General features: G+C 42.0%; 1 protein-coding gene across 1 annotated transcript in view; it reads right to left on the reverse strand.

The window, feature by feature from the left end:
- The window catches only part of Opn5 (opsin 5), a 53645-nt gene that overhangs the window by 24099 nt on the left and 9357 nt on the right, over positions 1 to 20189 (reverse strand). The window contains exons 3-4 of the mRNA XM_052745381.1: positions 15612 to 15782; positions 11858 to 12192 (exon numbers count right to left, since the gene is read on the reverse strand). Of these exons, the coding sequence (XP_052601341.1) occupies positions 11858 to 12192; positions 15612 to 15782 (506 nt within the window). The remainder of the gene's footprint in view (positions 1 to 11857; positions 12193 to 15611; positions 15783 to 20189) is intronic.

The following is a 20189-nucleotide window of genomic DNA, read 5'->3' on the forward strand; positions in this document are numbered from 1 at the left end:
GTAGGAAGAAACTGCCTGGAGAAAACAGCAGACAGACAGACCACTGTTGGTCCATTCAGCCAACAAGCAGTATTGAGAATCTGTGTTTTGTGTGAAGAACACAGAAAAGAAAAGCAAACACATCATGCCCACTTAGAATCCCCACTCTTAACAGATTTGTTTAGACAAATGCCTAAACAAGAAATAAGATTTTCCTGGCCGGGCGGTGGTGGCGCACGCCTTTAATCCCAGCACTCGGGAGGCAGAGCCAGGTGGATCTCTGTGAGTTCGAGGCCAGCCTGGTCTCCAAAGCGAGTTCCAGGAAAGGCGCAAAGCTACACAGAGAAACCCTGTCTCGAAAAACCAAAAAAAAAAAAAAGAAATAAGATTTTCCAGGCTGGGCGTTGGTGGCGCACACCTTTAATCCCAGCACTCGGGAGGCAGAGCCAGGCGGATCTCTGTGAGTTCGAGGCCAGTCTGGGCTACCAAGTGAGTTCCAGGAAAAGGCGCAAAGCTACACAGAGAAACCCCGTCTCGAAAAACCAAAAAAAAAAAAAGAAAAAAATAAGAATTTCCATGAGAGGACTAACACCAGACGATGAGGTCCAGGCTCTGGATTTTATTTTAAGTGAGCTATTTCAGGCCCCACTTGAAAGAGAGCATTACTAACTTCTAAGTGTTCTTACACTGCTGTTCTCCCACTGAGATAAATAATGAAACTATATTTAAATCAGCACGTTGGTATGCTTCCCCTTTGGTTTGTCTGCATTCATTTTCATTTTCTTAGTGCGTCTTCAACTTTAGAATTCCCAGCACCTCTCCCCCTCCTAGTTTTATGAAGTCGACATAATAGGTAGTACACAACTCAGATCTGACCAATAGGAGTGCTAAAATGGCCTGATGACAAGAACAGAATGAGGCTCTTGATCAGATTCATCTTTGAGATTCAGTGATGCTCACTTTTTATCTCTGAGCATCCTCAGATCTTGGGAAGATGTAAGAATGGTGCTAACAAAGGTCTCATTGTTTCTTCTTCCCATCATTTGACTTAAAAGATAACATTCCCGATGTCCTGGTCATGATGATAGCAATGAAGAGGAATGAGACCCAACATGTTGTACAAACATGTTAAAAATATTTATAGAGGCTCTTTTGTTTCAGTGGCACAGCTGGATGTTATTTTTCTGAAAATAAGGCTTGTATGCATGTGTCTTGTTTGAGCACATACAGATGTATGTACATTTCCATATGAATTAGTAGGAGCATAATTATTATGGGAATGATCCAAAACTTGTCTGTCTGTAACCTAGAGAGCAGCATGGGTGCGAGATGAGTTGCCATGGAAACATACCTTTGTGAGAAATATAAGAATGAAGCATGAGGCTGAGTTTGGTGATAAGAAACTTGCTTAGCATGTGCTTCATTCCCAGAAACACGCACACAAAGACACAAACACAGACACACACACACACACACACACACACACACACACACACACACACACACACACACATACAGAGAGAGAGAGAGCTTGCAAAATATGTTCTAAGGGTACAGAACTTCACTCAAGAATTTCAAGGCTCAGGAGGCTGAAGAGACAGAGATGGATGCATGTTGAAGGCAGCCTGTGCTTTCACTCACAACCACTTGTAACTCCAGCTCCAGAGAACCCAGTGCCTCTTCTGGTCACTGCAGGTACTGTACTCACCTGCACATATCCACACATAGATGTTTACACATACACATGATCAAAAAAAATAATAAATCTTTAAAAAAAAGAATTTCAAAACTCATCTTCAAAACTAATGGCAGGCCAGAAAAACCTCAGTAACGCTGTTTGCGCCACGCTTTGGAGAATGTGAATCCCCAATAGATGAACCAAAGTAGCCAAGACTCCTGCTCGAGGGCCTGCAACCATGCTTCAGCATCTTAAGCTAAAACTTCTCTTCTGTGCTCAACACTTTTAACCCATTCTGACTAAACACCCCCCCTCAACTTGCTTTTCCATCATTCCACAGAAACATACACAGGAGTCCTTTCTGTTTGGTTTTGTAGGACTTTTGTTTGTAAAGAGTAGGTGCCCCGAGGTGCACAGTGAGGTCCCTTTTTTCCTAAATGCCCAGATAAACATTAGTGACATGAATAAGGCTTGTGTTAGCAGCTGGATAACCCCCATCTGGGATGCAAGGGTGAGTCACAGGATGATTTTATGCCATCTCAAAAGCCATTTTCTGTGCTGCTGCCAAAGTCATTGACAAAAAAATGAGTTCTCACAAAGCCCATAATATTTTCTACTTTCATGGGAATTTCAAGAGGAACAAGAGAGGTTTATAACATTTGTGCTATGTTATCTTTTCTTAAAAGATACAGAAGACCTGGATATACTGTGGGGTTATTGTTTTGTTTTTTGGTTTTTTTTTGGTTTTTTTTTTTTACACAGTCAATTAAGTACTGTGGTGCTTCTGGCTTCAGAATAAAACACAATCAGGAGAAATCGAGTCTAACACAGAGAGAAAGTGTTAGGATGAGATGTGTGGAAAGGGTGGTGCTTGTGTATGTATGCAAAGTCAGAATGAGGCAAATCCATTTCCTTTAGCCTCATTTTAAATTAGATTACATAAAACATCAATCATTTAGATACTACATCTGGGCCAGCGAGATAATTCACAGAGTAAAGTAAAGCCACCAAGGTGGACAACCTGAGTTTGATCCCAGGAACTCACGTGGGAGAAGGAGAGAACCCCTTTTGCAAGCTGTCTTTTGACATCCACATATGCAATGTGACAAATATGGGCATACACACACACACACACACACACACACACACACACACACACACACCAAGAAAACTAAATTAATGTCTAAGCTTTTCTAATATATTTGCCACACACTTTCTGAAACTGTCGTGACATTTTTCCAAAGCTTAAACTGGGCTTAAACTTTTCATCCGTTCAGCCCTCATTTAACCCAATTCAATCTCATTTTAATTTTCCAACATTTATTTCCCAGATATCCTTAAGCCAGTGATAACAGAGGCCTCAGCACCCATCACCCTTCCTAGCTTGTTTATTTTTTAATGACTTCACTCCTGTCACTGTCTCTTGGTTCACTGACAAAGCACTAAAACCTCCAGTTCTTAAATTAGACTGTTTTGTGGGAGGAAATTCACAGGATTCGTGTTTAGCTTGTACAAAAGAATCACACATCTGCAACTCGGTTCATTTTAAATAAGTCTTGCTGCAGAAGACCCAAGGATGTCAGTATTCCCCAGCTCTAGTTCAAGTTGGCAGTAAGTGTTACAAAGTAATGTCGCCTACGTGTGCTCAATACCAGTGAACTAGCTAGTTAACACAGTCATAAGGTAATGGGGATGAGCTTAAATATTTGAATTGATACATGCCTCTGCATCATCAGAGCAGGCAAGGGTTCTAAGGAGGGAGGTCCCATCCTCTCAGTGTGAGGGACCTGATGGAAGGCTGCAGAGTCCTTGGCTATAAGATACTGTGTCTCTCCATGGTCTCAGTCTTAGTATAGCTCCACTGTCTCTAAGAAGAACAAAAACCCTGCTGCTCTATGCACAGCCATTTCAGGAGTCCACTTCCTCCCACCAAGCTCCTTTGCCCAGATCTGAGTCAGGCTTCAGCTGCATGCTTCATTGAATAATGAAATGGATGGGAGGAGGCCATAGAATTGACATGAAAGGAAAAGCTGAAAGAAGGGCCAAGGAGATGGACTAAACATCACTGTTGGAATTACATCACCAAACAAGTGATAGCAACGCCAAGTTGGTGGCTGAGGTGAAATCAGTGCACCAAGAGAAGGGGGTAGTAGAGGGTCCTGCCCACTGCAGGAGAGTGTGTGACTGACCTAAGCATGGGATGGATGAAAAGACTGAGATATATCATCATAGATCTGCTTAGGAAGTATATGGATTTGCCCACAACCAGTGAAAATCAGATTAAAAGAGAGTAATGCCATTTCTGGGACAGCTGTCTTCCATGTGAGGTATGCTTATCACTAAATGATATTATCAAAATGCAAAACAAGTAAAAAGCCAGTATGAATGCATATCAGTGACCCTAGCACTCAGGAGGCAGAGGCAGGAGGACGGCCATGAGTTCAAGGCCAATACTAGTTTCAGAGTGAGTTCCAGGCCAGCCTATACTATACAGTATATTCTTGAAGAAAAAAAAAAAAAAAACAGTAAGAAGTAGGGGGGAAGAGGAGTGGGGGAGAAAATAAGTAAAAAGGTGGGGAACCTGACTGTTGCATAGTGCCGTAGCTTTTTGTCCCTCTGTTCCCTCACACGTAAAAACATGAGTAAGGATATCTGTGCTCTCTGGCTACCTTCTAAGAGCTTAAGTCATTCAACAACCGAAGCAGGTCTGCTGTGGGATATCTTTCTGTGTACTGTGAATATATGTTGTTCCCACTGGTTAATAAATAAGCTACTTTGACCTATGGCAAGGCAGCTTAGAAGCAGGCGGGAAATTGAAGCTGAGATACAGGAAAGAGGCAGGCAGGAAGAGAGATGCCAGTCCTCCACTGCCCAAGGAGCAGTAAGACGCCAGCAGACCGGTAATGCCATGGCCACATGGCAACATATAGATGAATAGAAATGGGTTAATTTACATGAAAGAGCTAGCTAGCCAGAAGCTGAAATCATAGGCCATACAGTTTGTAATTAATATAAACCTCTGTATAATTCTTTTATAAGCAGCTGCAGGACTGAGGGTGGGAGAGATTTGTCCAGACTGTGGGGCCGGAAAGGACCAAGAAACTTCTGCCTATGTCTGACGTTTCAACATGGAGCAAGAATTTCCACCTAAAACCTGAGAAAGCTTTAAAAGGGGGTTCTAAAACAGAGCCAAGAGCAGCTTCTTAGTTCGTGTCTCTCATGCAGGCCAAGGGACAGAGACTCTGCAGCATTCAAGCTTGAGCACAGCATGGTGGATTCCTGCCGCTGAGCTATACAGAGGCATCTCCAAGCTGCGCAACTCACTGTGTGGCAGATTTAGCTTTTGCTAGTACAGACCAAAAAAAAAAAAGGTTTCTGGACTACATGCTGCTTGATGGAGGAATAGACCCACTGCTTCCCAGAGTTGGCGGTGAGCATGACTCCCAGAGATGGCAGTAAACGTACCTCCTCCATGGTGGGAAGCTGAACTTTCAGAAGAACTTTACAGAAGAACTTTAGTGGCCAGGGCTGCCACTTTCATCCTAGCCATGCAGCTTAACAGTTTAAAATCTCTCCTGGTCAGAAAAGGATTACAGATATACAATAAAACAGATTCAGATGGAATAACCTTCTAAACAGTTTACAGTGTATATAAAAATGTACATAGGCTTGGAAGAGAGAGGAAAATTAGTATAGGCAGTTATATAGAGAAATAAATAGTTTTAAAACATAAAGTCTTTAAAGAAACAATAGAAATAATAAAGAAATAGCCACATAAAGATGGAAATTATATAGAGTCTGTATTATGTATATTGTGTTTTCTTTAAATTTTTTGACTGTTAATGAGCTGACTGCAGAAAGACATTTGATTGTAAAGGCTACAAAGTTAAACCAATATATATATTTTAAAGGAATCTTGACTTCAAAATTTGGATCTAAGGATATGTTGCTTCAGAAGGAGGCTCTGCTTTTGTTTCCATAGGAAGCAAGAGGCTATGGATTTGTTTCAGGTTAAGATCGGATTTGTTTCAGGTTAAGATGGATCAGATTTGAACCTTAACAGATGGTATCTATCAACAAAGGTTATAGCTGGTCTTCCCAGGACTTGACCATTATTTCAAAGTTTCTCAGGATCCCCATAAGATTGCCAGCACCCCAATCAGCAGGAAGTAGTATGAAAAGCTACACCCAAATTCCCAAAGTATCGTTTATAAATGTTTATTTTTATTTAAGGGTAGTTGATTATAAATGCAATCTTTTTCTAAAGAAGAAATGGGGATATAGTATGATAGGATAAAGGGTAGATTATTGAATCTACTTTTTAAAAGCAATAGCTTGATTGAAATATTTTACATTGCTATGAATTTTAGTCTATTGATAAAAATTTAAAGTTAATTTTGTTATACTGTATGTATATTTCTACTCTTGTTTAAGGTGTTATGTTTATGTAACTCATTTAAAATTGTAATATATTAAGAAATACAGATTAATAGTCATTTATGACAATCAAACTTATAGTCTTGTTTAGTTAAGCTTTTTAGGTATACAAAGCTATATTTCAGTTAGGGAGGTAATCTTCAAACACTTCAAAGACCTACAGAATATGGCATTTAAAATGTTGTAAGAACTTAAACTTTTCTGGACATTGAGATACATCTGCTCCTGGCAGCACCAATCTACTTCAGAAGAGATGAGGGACATCGAAGAAATTCCATATGGAGTTTGCTTTCTTTATGGCAAATGTTAGCCACTTGGACAAGAAACTGCTCTTACCTGGACTGTTTGACAATATGTTGTATAAACTAGACATACAGAACCCATAGGAAAGTGACCACTGAACTTTGCCAAAACAAGGTGAGATGGTCCTTCAGTTTCCTGCTTCACAGAAGATACTGCCAGACATTCTGCAGGACACAGAGGAAAGTGACTGATGAACTTTGCAAATAGGGAAGACAATCCTTCAAATTTCCTGCTTCACTAAGAAGTTTGGAGAGACTCTAGGCCTGTAGGCTGAAGATGGATTCCCCAATGTTACAGAAAAATTTTAGGTGACTGTCCAGGCAGCCAGATGTCTCTGTCATTTCTAGAATTTTACATGCCCTTATAGTGCACTTCCTGTTTACTCAAGTAATAATTATATCCTTCTGGGGTCTTTGATGGAGTTGAAGACTAGACAGTTATAATTATATTTTTCCTTAGTTATGATAAAAGGTAAATTAGATACAAAACTTTAGACTCACAAATATAGGATAGATGATAGAATATTTTTTTTAATTTTATCAAATACAAATAGCCTAGCTATCATAACTTGTAATTCTTGCTCGATAACGGTTTTATTACATATAATTTTACTATATTAAAGTTAAAACCTCCCTTTTTGATTAGACAGAAAAGGGGGAGTGCTGTGGGATATCTTTCTGTACACTGTGAATATATGTTGTTCCCATTGGTTAATAAATAAGCTGCTTTGGCCTATGGCAAGGCAGCTTAGAGGCAGATAGGAAATCTAAGCAGAGATACAGGAAGGAGACAGGTAGAGAGATGCCAGCCTGCTGCCCAAGGAGCAGCAAGATGCCAGCAGACCGGTAACACCATAGCCATATGGCAACATATAGATTAATACATATGGGTTAACTTAGATGAAAGAGCTAGCTAACAAGAAGCCTGAGCCATAGGCCACACAATTTGTAATTAATATAAGCCTCTGTGTAGTTATTTTATAAGTGGCTGCAGGACCACAGGTGGGAGAGATTTGTTGGACCATGGGGCCAGGAGGAACCAAGAAACTTCCACCTACACAGGTCTGCTTTGAGTTCCTTTTGTTTTACCCACAGAGTAACAACTGAGCTCAACTGTCTCACACCCTCTTCCACAAACTTGCAAAGAAACTTTTCTGGAGTCTTTGGGGCGCCTGCCATCTGCGAGCCCTGGCTATGAGCCAAGCAGAAAATATGAGCTCATGCTTTAAAAAAAAAAATCCACACTTTCCAGTTGCAATTTTCTCAAACCTTAAAATACCGCTACTCTAAAAACAAGCAAAACCCAAGACTGAAAGAGAGGAGACAAATTAGGTCACTCATCTTGCCCATCTGTGTTTGGGAGTTTAAGTCTAAATCTGAACATGATATCCCCAGACTAAGCCACGACTTGTCCTCATGAACAGGGAATAATTTATAAGTGCCTGTTCAACAGAGTAAGGGACCTGGTGGAAGTGTATTTGTTATAGGTGAGCCAAGGTCCTTAGATAGGACACTGTTGCTTAGAGTAGGCAAACAGCTACAGGGCCCAGCTAGCATTACTTTTGCCAAACTGCCGCAACAGGCCTTTAAATGAACCGGAGTGTAGAACCATGTTGGCGGAATCACAGTTTTGAAGTCAGTGACAATGTCATTTGGTTTTATGGTCCCCTCTCCCTGTCTTACACCCTTTCCACAGATGAGGAAAAACTAAGGCCTTATGCATTGAATGGTTTGCCCAAGGCAGGGTCATACCGGAATCTGGGTTGTAAGTCACAGCACTGACTTCCACTGAGTGGAGTAGAACTTAACAAAAGATGCAATTCGGGCTGTAACTTGGAACTGAGGCTCAGGAAAAGATACACTCAAGCCACAGCCATGGAGTGGTTCTGATTAGAACAAATCACCTAAGGTGAGGAGGACTCTGGCCCTGGGTCCGCCCTTACTAGACCCTGATACCCAAGACCGGATGGCTAGTGACAGGAGCTGTGTCCCACAGCTCAGAGACCAAGAGACTAGGTAGTAAACTGTTGGCTTTTCTGGCATTTTTAATTTGAATCACATAGCTCTCACCCCTACTCCTCCACAACGATTAATAATGTTGGAGATTTCTCAGCACAGAATTCGAGCCCTGACGACCAACATCAGTAACAAATGTTAACAGTGTGCGTCTGTGCTCTCATAGGGCTAGTGGAAAAAATGGAAATGACCACTGCTTTGAAATCCTTTTTTTATTATTATGTCTCTCTGGACTAGTTTTTCTTTCCTTCCGCAAATATATATTAAGCACTTAACATGCTAAGAGGCAATGTGTTGTGTTCTGGGGACATGAGGTAACGGAAGGATGTGGTTTCCCTTCAGGCCCTGTTGGATGGAAGTAAAGAAGGACATTGAACAAGCAGCCACGAGTAGAGTGTGCAATTGCAAACGAATTAAAAATTTGATAATTCCCAAGAAGTAATTGCATTTCAGTGAAACATCCTAATAGGAAGACCTGAATTCCATTTGTAAAATCCTTCCCTGAGAAGTGGCCTTTAAGCTTGGAAAAGCGAGAGAGAACAAAGAGAAATAACTAATTGGTTTTTAAAAAGAGCAAGCGTTTCTACTAACTGCCCTTAGCATCCACATAGGGAGTCCCCTGAACCTGATACCTCACCAACAGGTAATAATCAATGGGCAAAACAATGAAGCCAGCCACAAAGGGAGAGAATGAGGCAAAACCCAATGTCCCAAAGAAACAGATGCTCATGCCTGAAGTCAAAGGACCACTTTACAGTTATCAAGGTAATTGGGTCGCCTTAACCATGTATTCGATGATACCATCCATCGTGGTTGCCATCTAGCAAGCGCCGGGCTGTGGAATGCAAAACCGAACAGAATGTGACACTTGCCTGTACTACATTCATTCTCTTGCAAAGACAGAGAGATAAATATTTGGCTCAGTATGATAGGTGCCACTAAAGGCAAAATACCAAACTCTCTTGTGCCCTGCAGTGGGGGACTTACACTATCCAGGGACAGCTAGGGGTGTTTAATGAGAGTGAGAGGGACAGTAAGAAGAAGCCAGGGTCTTGATTAACTACGGGTCTGGACATAAGGTGATAATGTTTGAAGACCTGATGTGTCCCTCCTGACATTGTCTTCTAACCACAGCGCTATCCCTTATCAGATGAGCCGCAAGAGGTTTGCTGCACTGTGTGAATAATTTTACCAGCAGAAGTGTGATAATTAAACATTCATTTTTGGGCATCTCAGTATCAAAACAGAAATTTAAGCTTAGCTGGCCACAGTAGAGTATGCCTATAATTCTAGTACCTGGGAGGTGGAGACAGGAGGATTGGGAGGTCAAGGCCAGTCTCAGCTACATGGTGACTTTAAGGCCACTCTGGGCTATCTGAGATAGTGAAGGAAGGAAGGAAGGAAGGAAGGAAGGAAGGAAGGAAGGAAGGAAGGAAGGAAGGAAGGAAGGAAGCTAGCACCATGACGCTTTGAAGACCTCCTCAGTACTCACAGGCAGCTCTGAGAACAGAAGGGGAGGCCCTGGGGCTACTGAATTTACTTTTATTGGCCAATAATGAAGTAACTTTGTTTCACAAGGTCAAATGTAGACAGAAAGGTGAGGTTATGTTGAGCCACAGAAACAGAGAGTACATACAGATTGTGCACTTGTGTGAACGATTCACGGATGTATATACAAGTACACACTATACTTCTGTTTGTAATCTGTGAAATTTTGGACTACTGTGAGAGTCAGAGAAACCATCATAAAAAAGAATAATGAGCCGGGCGGTGGTGGCGCACGCCTTTAATCCCAGCACTCAGGAGGCAGAGGCAGGTGGATCTCTGTGAGTTCGAGGCCAGCCTGGTCTACCAAGTGAGTTCCAGGAAAGGCGCAAAGCTACACAGAGAAACCCTGTCTCGAAAAAAAGAAAAAAAAAAAAAAAAAAAAAAGAATAATGAGAGAAGCCGACAGGTTTATGGACAGACGCCCTTTCATAGTTTGCTAGATGAAATCAGATCAAAAGAAGGCAGATCAAGATAATAACACAGAAAATGAGCTTATTTTGATGCTAAAATCTTGGCCTGTAGCCTTGAAGCTAGACACTTCTGGACCATTGGTGTTGTGGAGAGTAGAAGCTCTGAATGAGTGAGAAGCTGGGCAATCCTGAACAGAGCTGAATGGAGGACAGAGAAAGGGCCCTGTGAGATTGTTTCTTCTTTCTTCAGCAGAAATCGGTCAAAAACAGTGTCAGTGTATAATATCATGATGGGGAGCTGCACTGCTTTTCCTTCTAAATTTATTTTCATGTATGTGTGTGGGTGTTTTGCCTTCATGTATGTACGGTTTGCGCATGTCTGGTGCCTAAGGAGGCAGAAGAGGGTGTCAGATGAGTTGTGGGCCACCGTGTGGATGCAGGACGCCAAACCGGGTTCCTCTGCAAGAGCAGTGTTCCCAACTACTAAGCCGTCTCTCCAAACCCAGATGTTACTGTTCTGGTTACACAGTGAGGAAATGGACTCAAAGAAGCTGGGTGTCACAGAACAAAGATGGACTCAGCAAGTTGTTCTTATAGATTTGTCAATGTGTGTGTGCGTGTGTGTGTGTGTGTGGGTGTGTGTGGGTGTGTGTGTGTAACAATAATAATCAAAAAAGAGAGGATATCAACTTGAGAGTGAGGGGGACATGAGGGGATTGGAGAGAAAGGACATGGGAGGGGCTGGAGAGTAGAAAGGGAAGAGAGGAAGAATAATTATATCTTAATTACAATGTAAAAAATCAATCAATTAATTAATTTTAAAAGAAGCTAGGTGTCTAGTGCTGGGTTACAAACAGGGCAATGTTTGTGCTGGAATGCAAACCCTTATCTGTTGTCAAATTCTGTGTTCCTTTCCTTTTACCATGGTATCTAAAGAACTGCCATCTGTGTTCTTTCACATTTACCAAAAGATACAACCCTTTCAGGAACAATCTGTGATGACCTTCTTCAGTAAACAGTGTGGATGGTAGAATGTCCTTAAAAGGCCGACCAGAGTCCAAGTAAAATGGTACAGGCTGTGAAGTATTATGTGTCATGACAGATACAAATAAATAGAGATGATAGATAGCTCAATTAGATAGATAGAGAGAGAGAGAGAGAGAGAGAGAGAGAGAGAGAGAGAGAGAGAGAGAGAGATAGGTAGATAGATAAAGCAAGATAGATAGATAGTCAGACAGGTATTCCAACAGAGAAAATAAGCCCCACTGAAACCATCGTACTAATCTGGTAAATATTTGTGTGGTGAGAGTTAGGGAACAGAAGAGGGACTATTGGGGAACAGAAGTTAGACAAGCCCTAACAAGGTTCAGAAGCACGTACACAATCAATAGGGATTCTAGGTTTTCCTGGTCCCAACAGTCCTTATCCCTCTCACCCTTTGATGTTTCGACTGTTCAAAACTACATCTATAAAGTGACTGCAGTTACCTTGGTCAGTTTCACCTCAAGCACATGGCTGCTATGGATCCGACTGTCGAAATGAGCTACCTTTTTGGAAGAGGACTTCACCTTGGCGATGATCTTCGCATAAGAGAAAACAATCACAGCCGTTGGGAGCAGGAGGCAGAAGAAGAGGATGCTCAGGATGAACACCTGACCCCCACCTGAAGCCTGGGCCAGCCACCAGTCCAGGGTGCACGAGGTTCCAAAGGGCTCGGGGGCATAGTCCCCCAGGCCCACCAAGGGCATGGTGGTCCAGAAGGAAGCGTAAGCCCAGATGACTGCCAGGCAGATGTAGGCATGCTTTCTCTTCAGCCAGACCCCTGGAGGTGGAAAAAAGAGCATTACCCACATGGAACCTGCCCTACACCCATAAACCTCCCCTGGACATGTCAAATTCCATCTCCAAAGATTTATTCCACTGAATTCTGGGAGACGTGGACAGATAATTGAAGCCTGGGGGAGAGTGAAGTCACGGGAGGGAAAGTTCCAGAGCTGGAGCCTTTGTCCAGGAGGATGCAATTTGAAGAGAATTCACAGGGACAGTTTTCTCTAGGCACCTAGGAGCTTCCTGAGGGAGAAGTGACACGGGGTAGAGGGGTGGGAAAGCAGACAGCAGGAGGAGGAGAGGACGCTGAAGACAATGGAGGAGCTTGGGAAAACATCTCAAGAGTATGTTAGCCAGTGGTCCAAGCATTGAAAGGAGAGTCCTTCCCGGGAGGTGAGAAATCACAAAGGATTGGTTGTGTCTTTCAAACACCCTTACTCCTGAAAACTTTCCTGTGCCTACACCCCTTCTTTGTCTACTCTTTGAGTGAGTTTTGATCCTGACCCCCCCCCCCCCCCCCCCCCCCCCCGTGTGGTGATGCTGAGGAGGGTGACTGTGCTTGGAAATTCATGCAGATTTTTTTGTTTATTTGTTATTCATGGGACGGCCAAGCACACACAGTCATGGTGGGAGAAAGGCAGAGAATCTGATTAGGTTGTCACACATGCTGTGAGAGTAACTCTGAAAAAAAAAACCTGTCTTCCAGAAAGCTGAGGGGTGTGGGGAAGCTCTGTGTGTGTATCAACCCTAGTTTCTTAAGCAAAAGAGAATTCCAAGAGTAAGAAATGCTGCAGTAATTTAAAATGATTTTTTTTTTAAAGGTTGCAAAGGACTAGTGATCATTTCCCAAAGTGCAATGCAGTCACTAAAGCTGGGTCAGCAGCAGTCGGCCTGGCGGTTTTCTCTGCGCCTCACCCGTCAGGTCACGTTGCAGGAGGCCAGGGGAGTGGCTCCTCACTGCGTTCATTGCACAGTAGCAGGGAAGAAATACGAACACACACGGAGGGAAGCTAAGTGATTTCTTCCACGTGCACTGGAGTCTGCTTCTGCTTCGCTTGTTACGAGCAAGTGAGAGTTAAGTCACTAAGACCACAATTCTTCTGAGGGTGGTAGGTCATGTCATGTTTCTAAAGACTCACTGTTCTTAACAGGAAGGGAAGTTGTGCTGACTTTATTTTCTTTATTTTCTGGCTTGTTTTGAGACACAGTCTCTAGCCCAAGCTAGCCTCAAACTGGCTCTGTAGCTGAGGATGTCCTTGGACTTCTCATCTTCTGCCCCCATCTCCCAAGAACTGGAATTACAGGTGTGCATTCCCACTGCGACTAGTTTGTATGGTGCTTGGGGGTAGTATCCAGGGCATTGTGCATGCTAGGGGAGCACTCTACCAACTGGTTTGGATGAACTTTAAAGAAAATGAAATCGTGTCAATTGTGCAAACTCTAAACTTGAACATTAACTCCTGTGTGCGTGTGTCTCGTCACTAATATAAAAAAAAAAAACAGAATAAATTGTTTCTGTGCTCGGTTGTCTACATTTTCTCAAATCCGCGACATCACACATCATGAAGCACAAGACTTCCTCAAGCCCAACCTGAGAAGGGTAGCGATCAGGTAGCCACAAAGGTTTTGTCAGCTCTTGGTTATCCATTTAACGCATCAAACACTGGCAGAGATCATGGACAAATACTCATAAGGATGTGCATAGGCATACGGATAAGCATTGATAGTGAGGGTTACTTAGTGAGATGCTTTCGTACTTACATTCCAGTATGGTGAAAGGCTGTCAAGTACAGGAAGGAGTAGATTAGTAGATGGGTTCTGTGTTGCTCCAGAAGTCAGAACTAGGACCAATGGGTGGAGGTTACTGGGAGGCAGTTTTGTCTCAATATAAGGAATAACATTGTAACAACGAGAGCAGACCAATCAGAGAATGGGCTGCCTTGTGCAATAGTAAGCTCCCCGGCACTGGTCACTGGAATTAGTCAAGAGGCCAAACAGTCATCTCTCGGGGATGACCATTTACAACATTTACATGGTGGGAAGGTCTGCATGTCCCCAAGTGACCTTTAAAATTTCAATATGCTAGAGAACACTGTGTGGAGGGTCCAATAGTGAATCAGATTAAATGAAGAAATATCACGGAGGGTCAACCTTAGAAGAGTCTAGATAATATACACATGTCTCATAGAGTTTTTGCCCTGACATGATTCTGGTTATGGATAGAATAGCATCCTCTCTTTAGTTGATACAAAGTTTAAACTCAAGATGACATTTTAAAACAGAGATCAAGGTTTAGTACTCCTCAAATACCCCCAGGAAGTTGAGCTTTCTATCTTCTTGTCTATAAAATCTATGATTTTATTACAAATAAGCTTGTTGTGCTAAAAAAATAAGATTATGGCAAGAATTAGACTCTGGTGTCATCCAAACTGTATAATTTTACATTCTGACTCAGGCTGTTTTTACTGAAAGTTTCAGATGTTTATAAAAAGAGATGCAATTTTTTAATGGGTTTTGAATCATGAAAACATTTACAGCTACCCTCCTCCTGCCCCATGCACAGTCTCCTCTGTAGTCTCGGTACTATAAACTGTTGCCACCTCTATGTGCTGGGTGTCCTCTGTCCTACGGCCTTAGCCACTCTAACTGACTGTCAGTCCAAACAGATTTATGCAAAGGGAGTCAGAACCACTTCCTGGGTAGGTCCAACTCTCAATATTAAAATTAAGTGCTCCCAAATTTTCTCCCTCTGGTTCAATAAATTCCCAGAATTCCCAGAACCAAAAGTATTAAAAGTTTAATCAGTAGAATAGTTCAATCTTGAAAATTCAGGGCTCTGAAAACCCCATTAGTCCTGCCTCACTGGTTCCCTTAGTCAGCTGCTCTTCTACCTACCAATACCAAAAGAGACCAGCAGAACAGTCTTTCAGTGTGTGTGTCCTTTCAGGTAGGAACATCTGTATGGCTCTCTAAACCTGGAGAACATTCTGGAATTCCCCATCTCTGAAAACATGGGGAACCTGAGTCCTAAGGGAGAATCACAGACAATTTTTCTTATAATTACAAAACGGAGTAGGTCATCAGCTAAATATCCCAGACCTAATCACGTTCATGCATTTTGTTTTTGTTTTTGTTTTTTGCATGAGGAAATGTGGTAGACATTTCCATACTTTATACAAAAAAAAGTGAGACATTTAAAAGTTATAGGCATTATTATGAAAGTAGTACTAAAGGAAATATACATTGACACGGGTCAGATCAAAATATATAGAAGAACAAGACAGGCTATGAATAGAAGTATCCTTGGTCACTGAAGTTATTAACAACCTTTATTTACTGTGAAGAATATGTACAGTTCTAACATTCAAACCATCTAACTGTCACTATTAGGGAACAAGGAACCTTCCAACTTACCATAAGATAGATAGCAGATCTTCAGATATCGGTCCAGGCTAACAGCAGTCATGGTAATAAGGCTTCCACAGCCAAAGAAAAATCCAGCCCATCCATACCAGCGGCAGCCAAACCAGCCAAACACCCAGCGGTGGCAGAAGCAGGAGATGATGGTGAACGGCTTGCCTACAACTAGAGCACCAGGCAGTTGTCAGAGGAAGTCCCTTGCCGTTAAAACCTCTCCACTTGCTCACTGGACTCGCCTGGCCCTTCCTCCCCACAAACACATTTCGAGATGTGAGTATACACTTGTATATACAAGATGTGTATATAACTATATACTTGCGAGCGAGTGCGTGCGCACACACACACACACACACACACACACACACACACACACACACACACACACACACTTCATTACACAGAACTGATGAATTAGTAAGATTCTGACAGTTCATCAGTGGCCCACGACAAATAAACAATAAAACCCTGTTGTTGAAGACACAACAGATCTTGGTCGTAGACATAAAATGATAGACATAAAGTGATAAGACATAAAGTGATCAAGCTGGAACTGGGACGGAAGTTTGCTTCACGCTGGATAGTCCTCCTAGTGCTTGAAGGTGGTCTGCAGACTGCTGAAAGACAATTGTCCTCAGCAATCCTAATCAGTGTAGATGATATGTTCAGTAATAATACCATGAGTCCACTTGTGCAATAATGAATAATGCCACAGCTGGTGTAGACGTAACCAACTGTGTTCTGACTGGATTTGAAGCCTGCTCCAGAAGTCGAGTTCACATCTGGAACTGTAAACCCACTCAAACGCTGATGGCTGGGGAAGCCCCGGGGAATTTGAAGACCTGCTAAAGAGGCACTGTATGCCTTCTAAATAACTATGTTTTTGTCCATAGATTAATGCCGCTGTCAGCTCTGGCCAGAGAAATGTCATTTTGCCGTTAACAATAGTGACTTCTGAGACAACAGTCAAAAGTGCTGAAAATAAATGACTGTTGAGTGTCAGGCCATCACACCTCTCTCTCTCTCTCTCTCTCTCTCTCTCTCTCTCTCTCTCTCTCTCTCTCTCTCTCTCTCAGAGAACAACTCCAATGGAGCAGAAAGAATGTAAGAGTGGCAGGAGGGGATGGGAAGGAGCATGAGATGCTGACATGGTGACAAACTGTCCCACTGCTGAGCTCACTGCAGGTGTGACTACCTGCACGAGAGCTGTACTAGATTGTGCCAGGCCTGTCAACACCCTGCCATGGGAGGGAAGCGGCTCATGGCTGTCCATCCCTCCCTGGAGATGATAGTTACTTAATGGTTGCTGAGGGAGGGAGAGGTATATCCTTCAATGGTGTACACTCATAAGGTGCCTGAGCTTCTGTAAGCAACCCTAATTAAAAAAAAATCACTGAAACACACACAAGAGGGAAATGAAACTAGACGGGAGGTTCTTAGGGAAGGGGTAAGGTGTGGGAATGAGAGAGGATAACAGAGGAGTGAATATTATTAAAATATATTACATCCATGTATGAAAGTGTCATGTTATATTAATATATGCTGACAGAGCCATCTGAAAACCCCTTTCAAGTATTTAGAAATAGAATTTGCATAAACCAGGTTTGAAATTACCCTGAAAAGTTTTCATTCCCAATAGCCAAAGAATTTTTGTAAAATAATTATCACTTTGCTTACTATCATAACTGTCTCAAAGAGACTCACTTCAGGGAGTACAGGAGATGGGACCCCAGGGGGCGATGACAACAATGTGGTCATTTCTAATCTTTTATTAAAATGGTTAATTTCAAAGCTGAGCAAGAAGGACACTATATTTACACTAAAATATTTGAGAGAAAATTTCTCATAAAGCACATTTTTTCTAAGCTGGTTTCCCTCTTTGACTGCCCTCACACTCCATTTTGCTCCCATCCGAAACTGGATGTTCAAGCTTGAGTGTTCAACGAATGATCCTGGGAACAGAGTTTTCTACAGTGCCCTTCAAGTGTCTATTCAACATACCAACCTTATTGGCAGACCTGTAACATGGCCTCCAAAACAACCATACTCAGCCAGTCAAACAATACCCAACAAATGGTACCTATTCTAGTCCTTGACGGTGAAAATTCAAGACACTTACAAACTTCCAGTTCAGAAAATATTTTGTGCCCAAATGTATTGACCATGGACCCTGCTGATGGGACCAATTACTCCACAGATTAGGAAGTAGGCCTCATCTAAGGAGGGAGGAAGAAGAACCTGAAGTAAGACTCCTTTGCCTGCTCTTTGGACCCTTTTCCTCCTGTTGGGTTTCCTTGTCCAACCTTGGTGTGAGGGCTTTTGCCTTTTCTTGCATTTTTTTTTTATTGTGTTTGGTTGTTGTCTCTTGAAGGCCTACTCTTATCTGAAAGGAAATGGGAAGAGAGTGAATCTGGAGGAGAGGGAAGGTACGGGGGTGTGGAGGGGAGCTTAAGGGAGGGGAAACTGTAGTCAGAATGTATTATATGAGAAAAGAATCTATTTTCAATAACAAAGAAAAAAGACAATAGCCCTTAGACCAAGAAATATTTCAATGCAAGGAATTCTAAACTTCATGTGTGCAGTTCACTGGCTTTCCAAGCCTGCTGATACCCCATTGTGCAGTCTCATGAATGACATGTAATGAGAGCTTTCAACTCATCTGATTTCTATTTCTTCTGTTATTGTAATGTCGAAGGTTTACAGAATAATGTTAAACACAAGTAATCATAGTAGGCATCCATGTATTGACAAATTTTAAAACAAATGTTTTTAAAGGTTTTGGTTGTTGTTGTAATAAGTTGTTGGAGTGTTTGCCTGGTGTACATGTGGTCCTGGTTCAGTCCTCAGTTCACACAGATCAGACATGGTGGCATTTCCCATAACTGTAGCACCCTTGAAGTAGAGACGGAAGGGTCAGGAGTTCAAGTCAAACTCTTCTACATATGAGTTTGCTACCATCCCGGGCCACACCAGATCCCAACTCAGAAGAAAAGGAAGAAAGGAAGGAAGGGAGAAAAGAACGAAGGAAAAAGGATGAAAGGAAGGAAGGAAGCTAGTTTTAATATTTCATTATTGAATGCTTCTTAATCAAAGGCACTCCTTTGTCACACTAGTTTGTTGAGGATTTTTAACCAGAAATACATCTTGTTTTATTAAAAGCTCATGAAATTTTATGCACTGATCATGAGTTTCCCGTTCTTGTTGAACCTTTTAATACAATCACTCCTGCAGTGAGAGCGTGAACATGGTTTAGAAACTTCATACACTCAGAGTTAAGCCCTGAAAAGGGGTATTTGGGGGAGGAAATGGGGAGGTATCTATGGGTGTAGTGGTTTGAATAGGAATGGCCCCCATAGACCTGTGTTTAAACACTTAGCCCATAGGGAGTGGCACTATTAGGAGGTGTGGCCTTGTTGGGTAGATGTAGAGAAAGTGTGTCACTATGGAGGTGGGCTTTGAGGTCTCATACGCTCAAACCACACCAAGTGTGACAGTTCACTTTCTGTTGCCTCCAGAACAAGATGTAGGACTCTCAGCTCTTTCTCCAGCACCATGTCCACCTGTGTGCCACCATGTCCTACCATGATGATGATGGACTAAACCTCTGAAACGGTAAGCCAGCCCCAATTAAATGTTTTTCTTTATAAAAGTTGGCATGGTTATGGTGTCTCTTCACAGCAATAGACTCAAAGCAATTCCACTAAAATCAGGAACGAGGCAAGGCTGTCTGCTCGCCCCATACTTATTCAATATAGTACTTGAAGTTCTAGCCAGAGCAATAAGACAACATAAGGAGATTAAGGGGATACAAATTGGAAAGGAAGAAGTCAAGCTTTCCCTATTTGCAGATGACATGATAGTATACTTGAGCGACCCCAAAGATTCCACCAAGGAACTGATACAGCTTATAAACACCTTCAGCAACATAGCAGGATACAAGATCAACTCAAAAAAATCAGTAGCCCTCCTATATACAATGGACAAAGAAGCGGAGAAGGAAATCAGAGATACATCACCCTTTGCTATAGCCACAAATGACATAAAATACCTTGGAGCAATAGAAATTCTAACTAAGACAATGGGGAAAACCTATTTTGAGAAACCATAGACATTATATACCTTGAATTCAGAATGGGAGACTGAAAGGCCACAGAGGTGTTAGTCTCACATATATTTGCTCAATTTTGAATTTATCTACGATATATATGTATGATAAAATGATATGTATAGATATATCTTCATTTTACTATTTCCTGTGGTTATTGTCAATGAATACAAAACAGAAATTCAGGTACTTGCAGGGAAATGAAAGGATTCAGAACATGAAAACTGGGAGGAATCTTGGAGTTGGAAGAAACTTTACCACTACAGTAATTCTCAAATGCTCCTCCCTCTGGCTCCTCTGATAGCACACATATTTCTGTGTATGTATACATATATGCATGCATATGTGTATATGTGTGCCTTTGTGCATGGCTCAGTATGTGTGCATGTCTGCACGTACACAGGTATGTGGATGGGTGTGTGCAAGGCTGTACCATCTGTGTGTGTGTGACTCTGTGTGGGTGAGGGGAA

This window comes from Peromyscus californicus, unplaced genomic scaffold (genome assembly GCF_007827085.1).
Source record: "Peromyscus californicus insignis strain IS unplaced genomic scaffold, ASM782708v3 Scaffold_19__1_contigs__length_69161282, whole genome shotgun sequence".
Taxonomy (NCBI): Eukaryota; Metazoa; Chordata; class Mammalia; order Rodentia; family Cricetidae; genus Peromyscus; species Peromyscus californicus.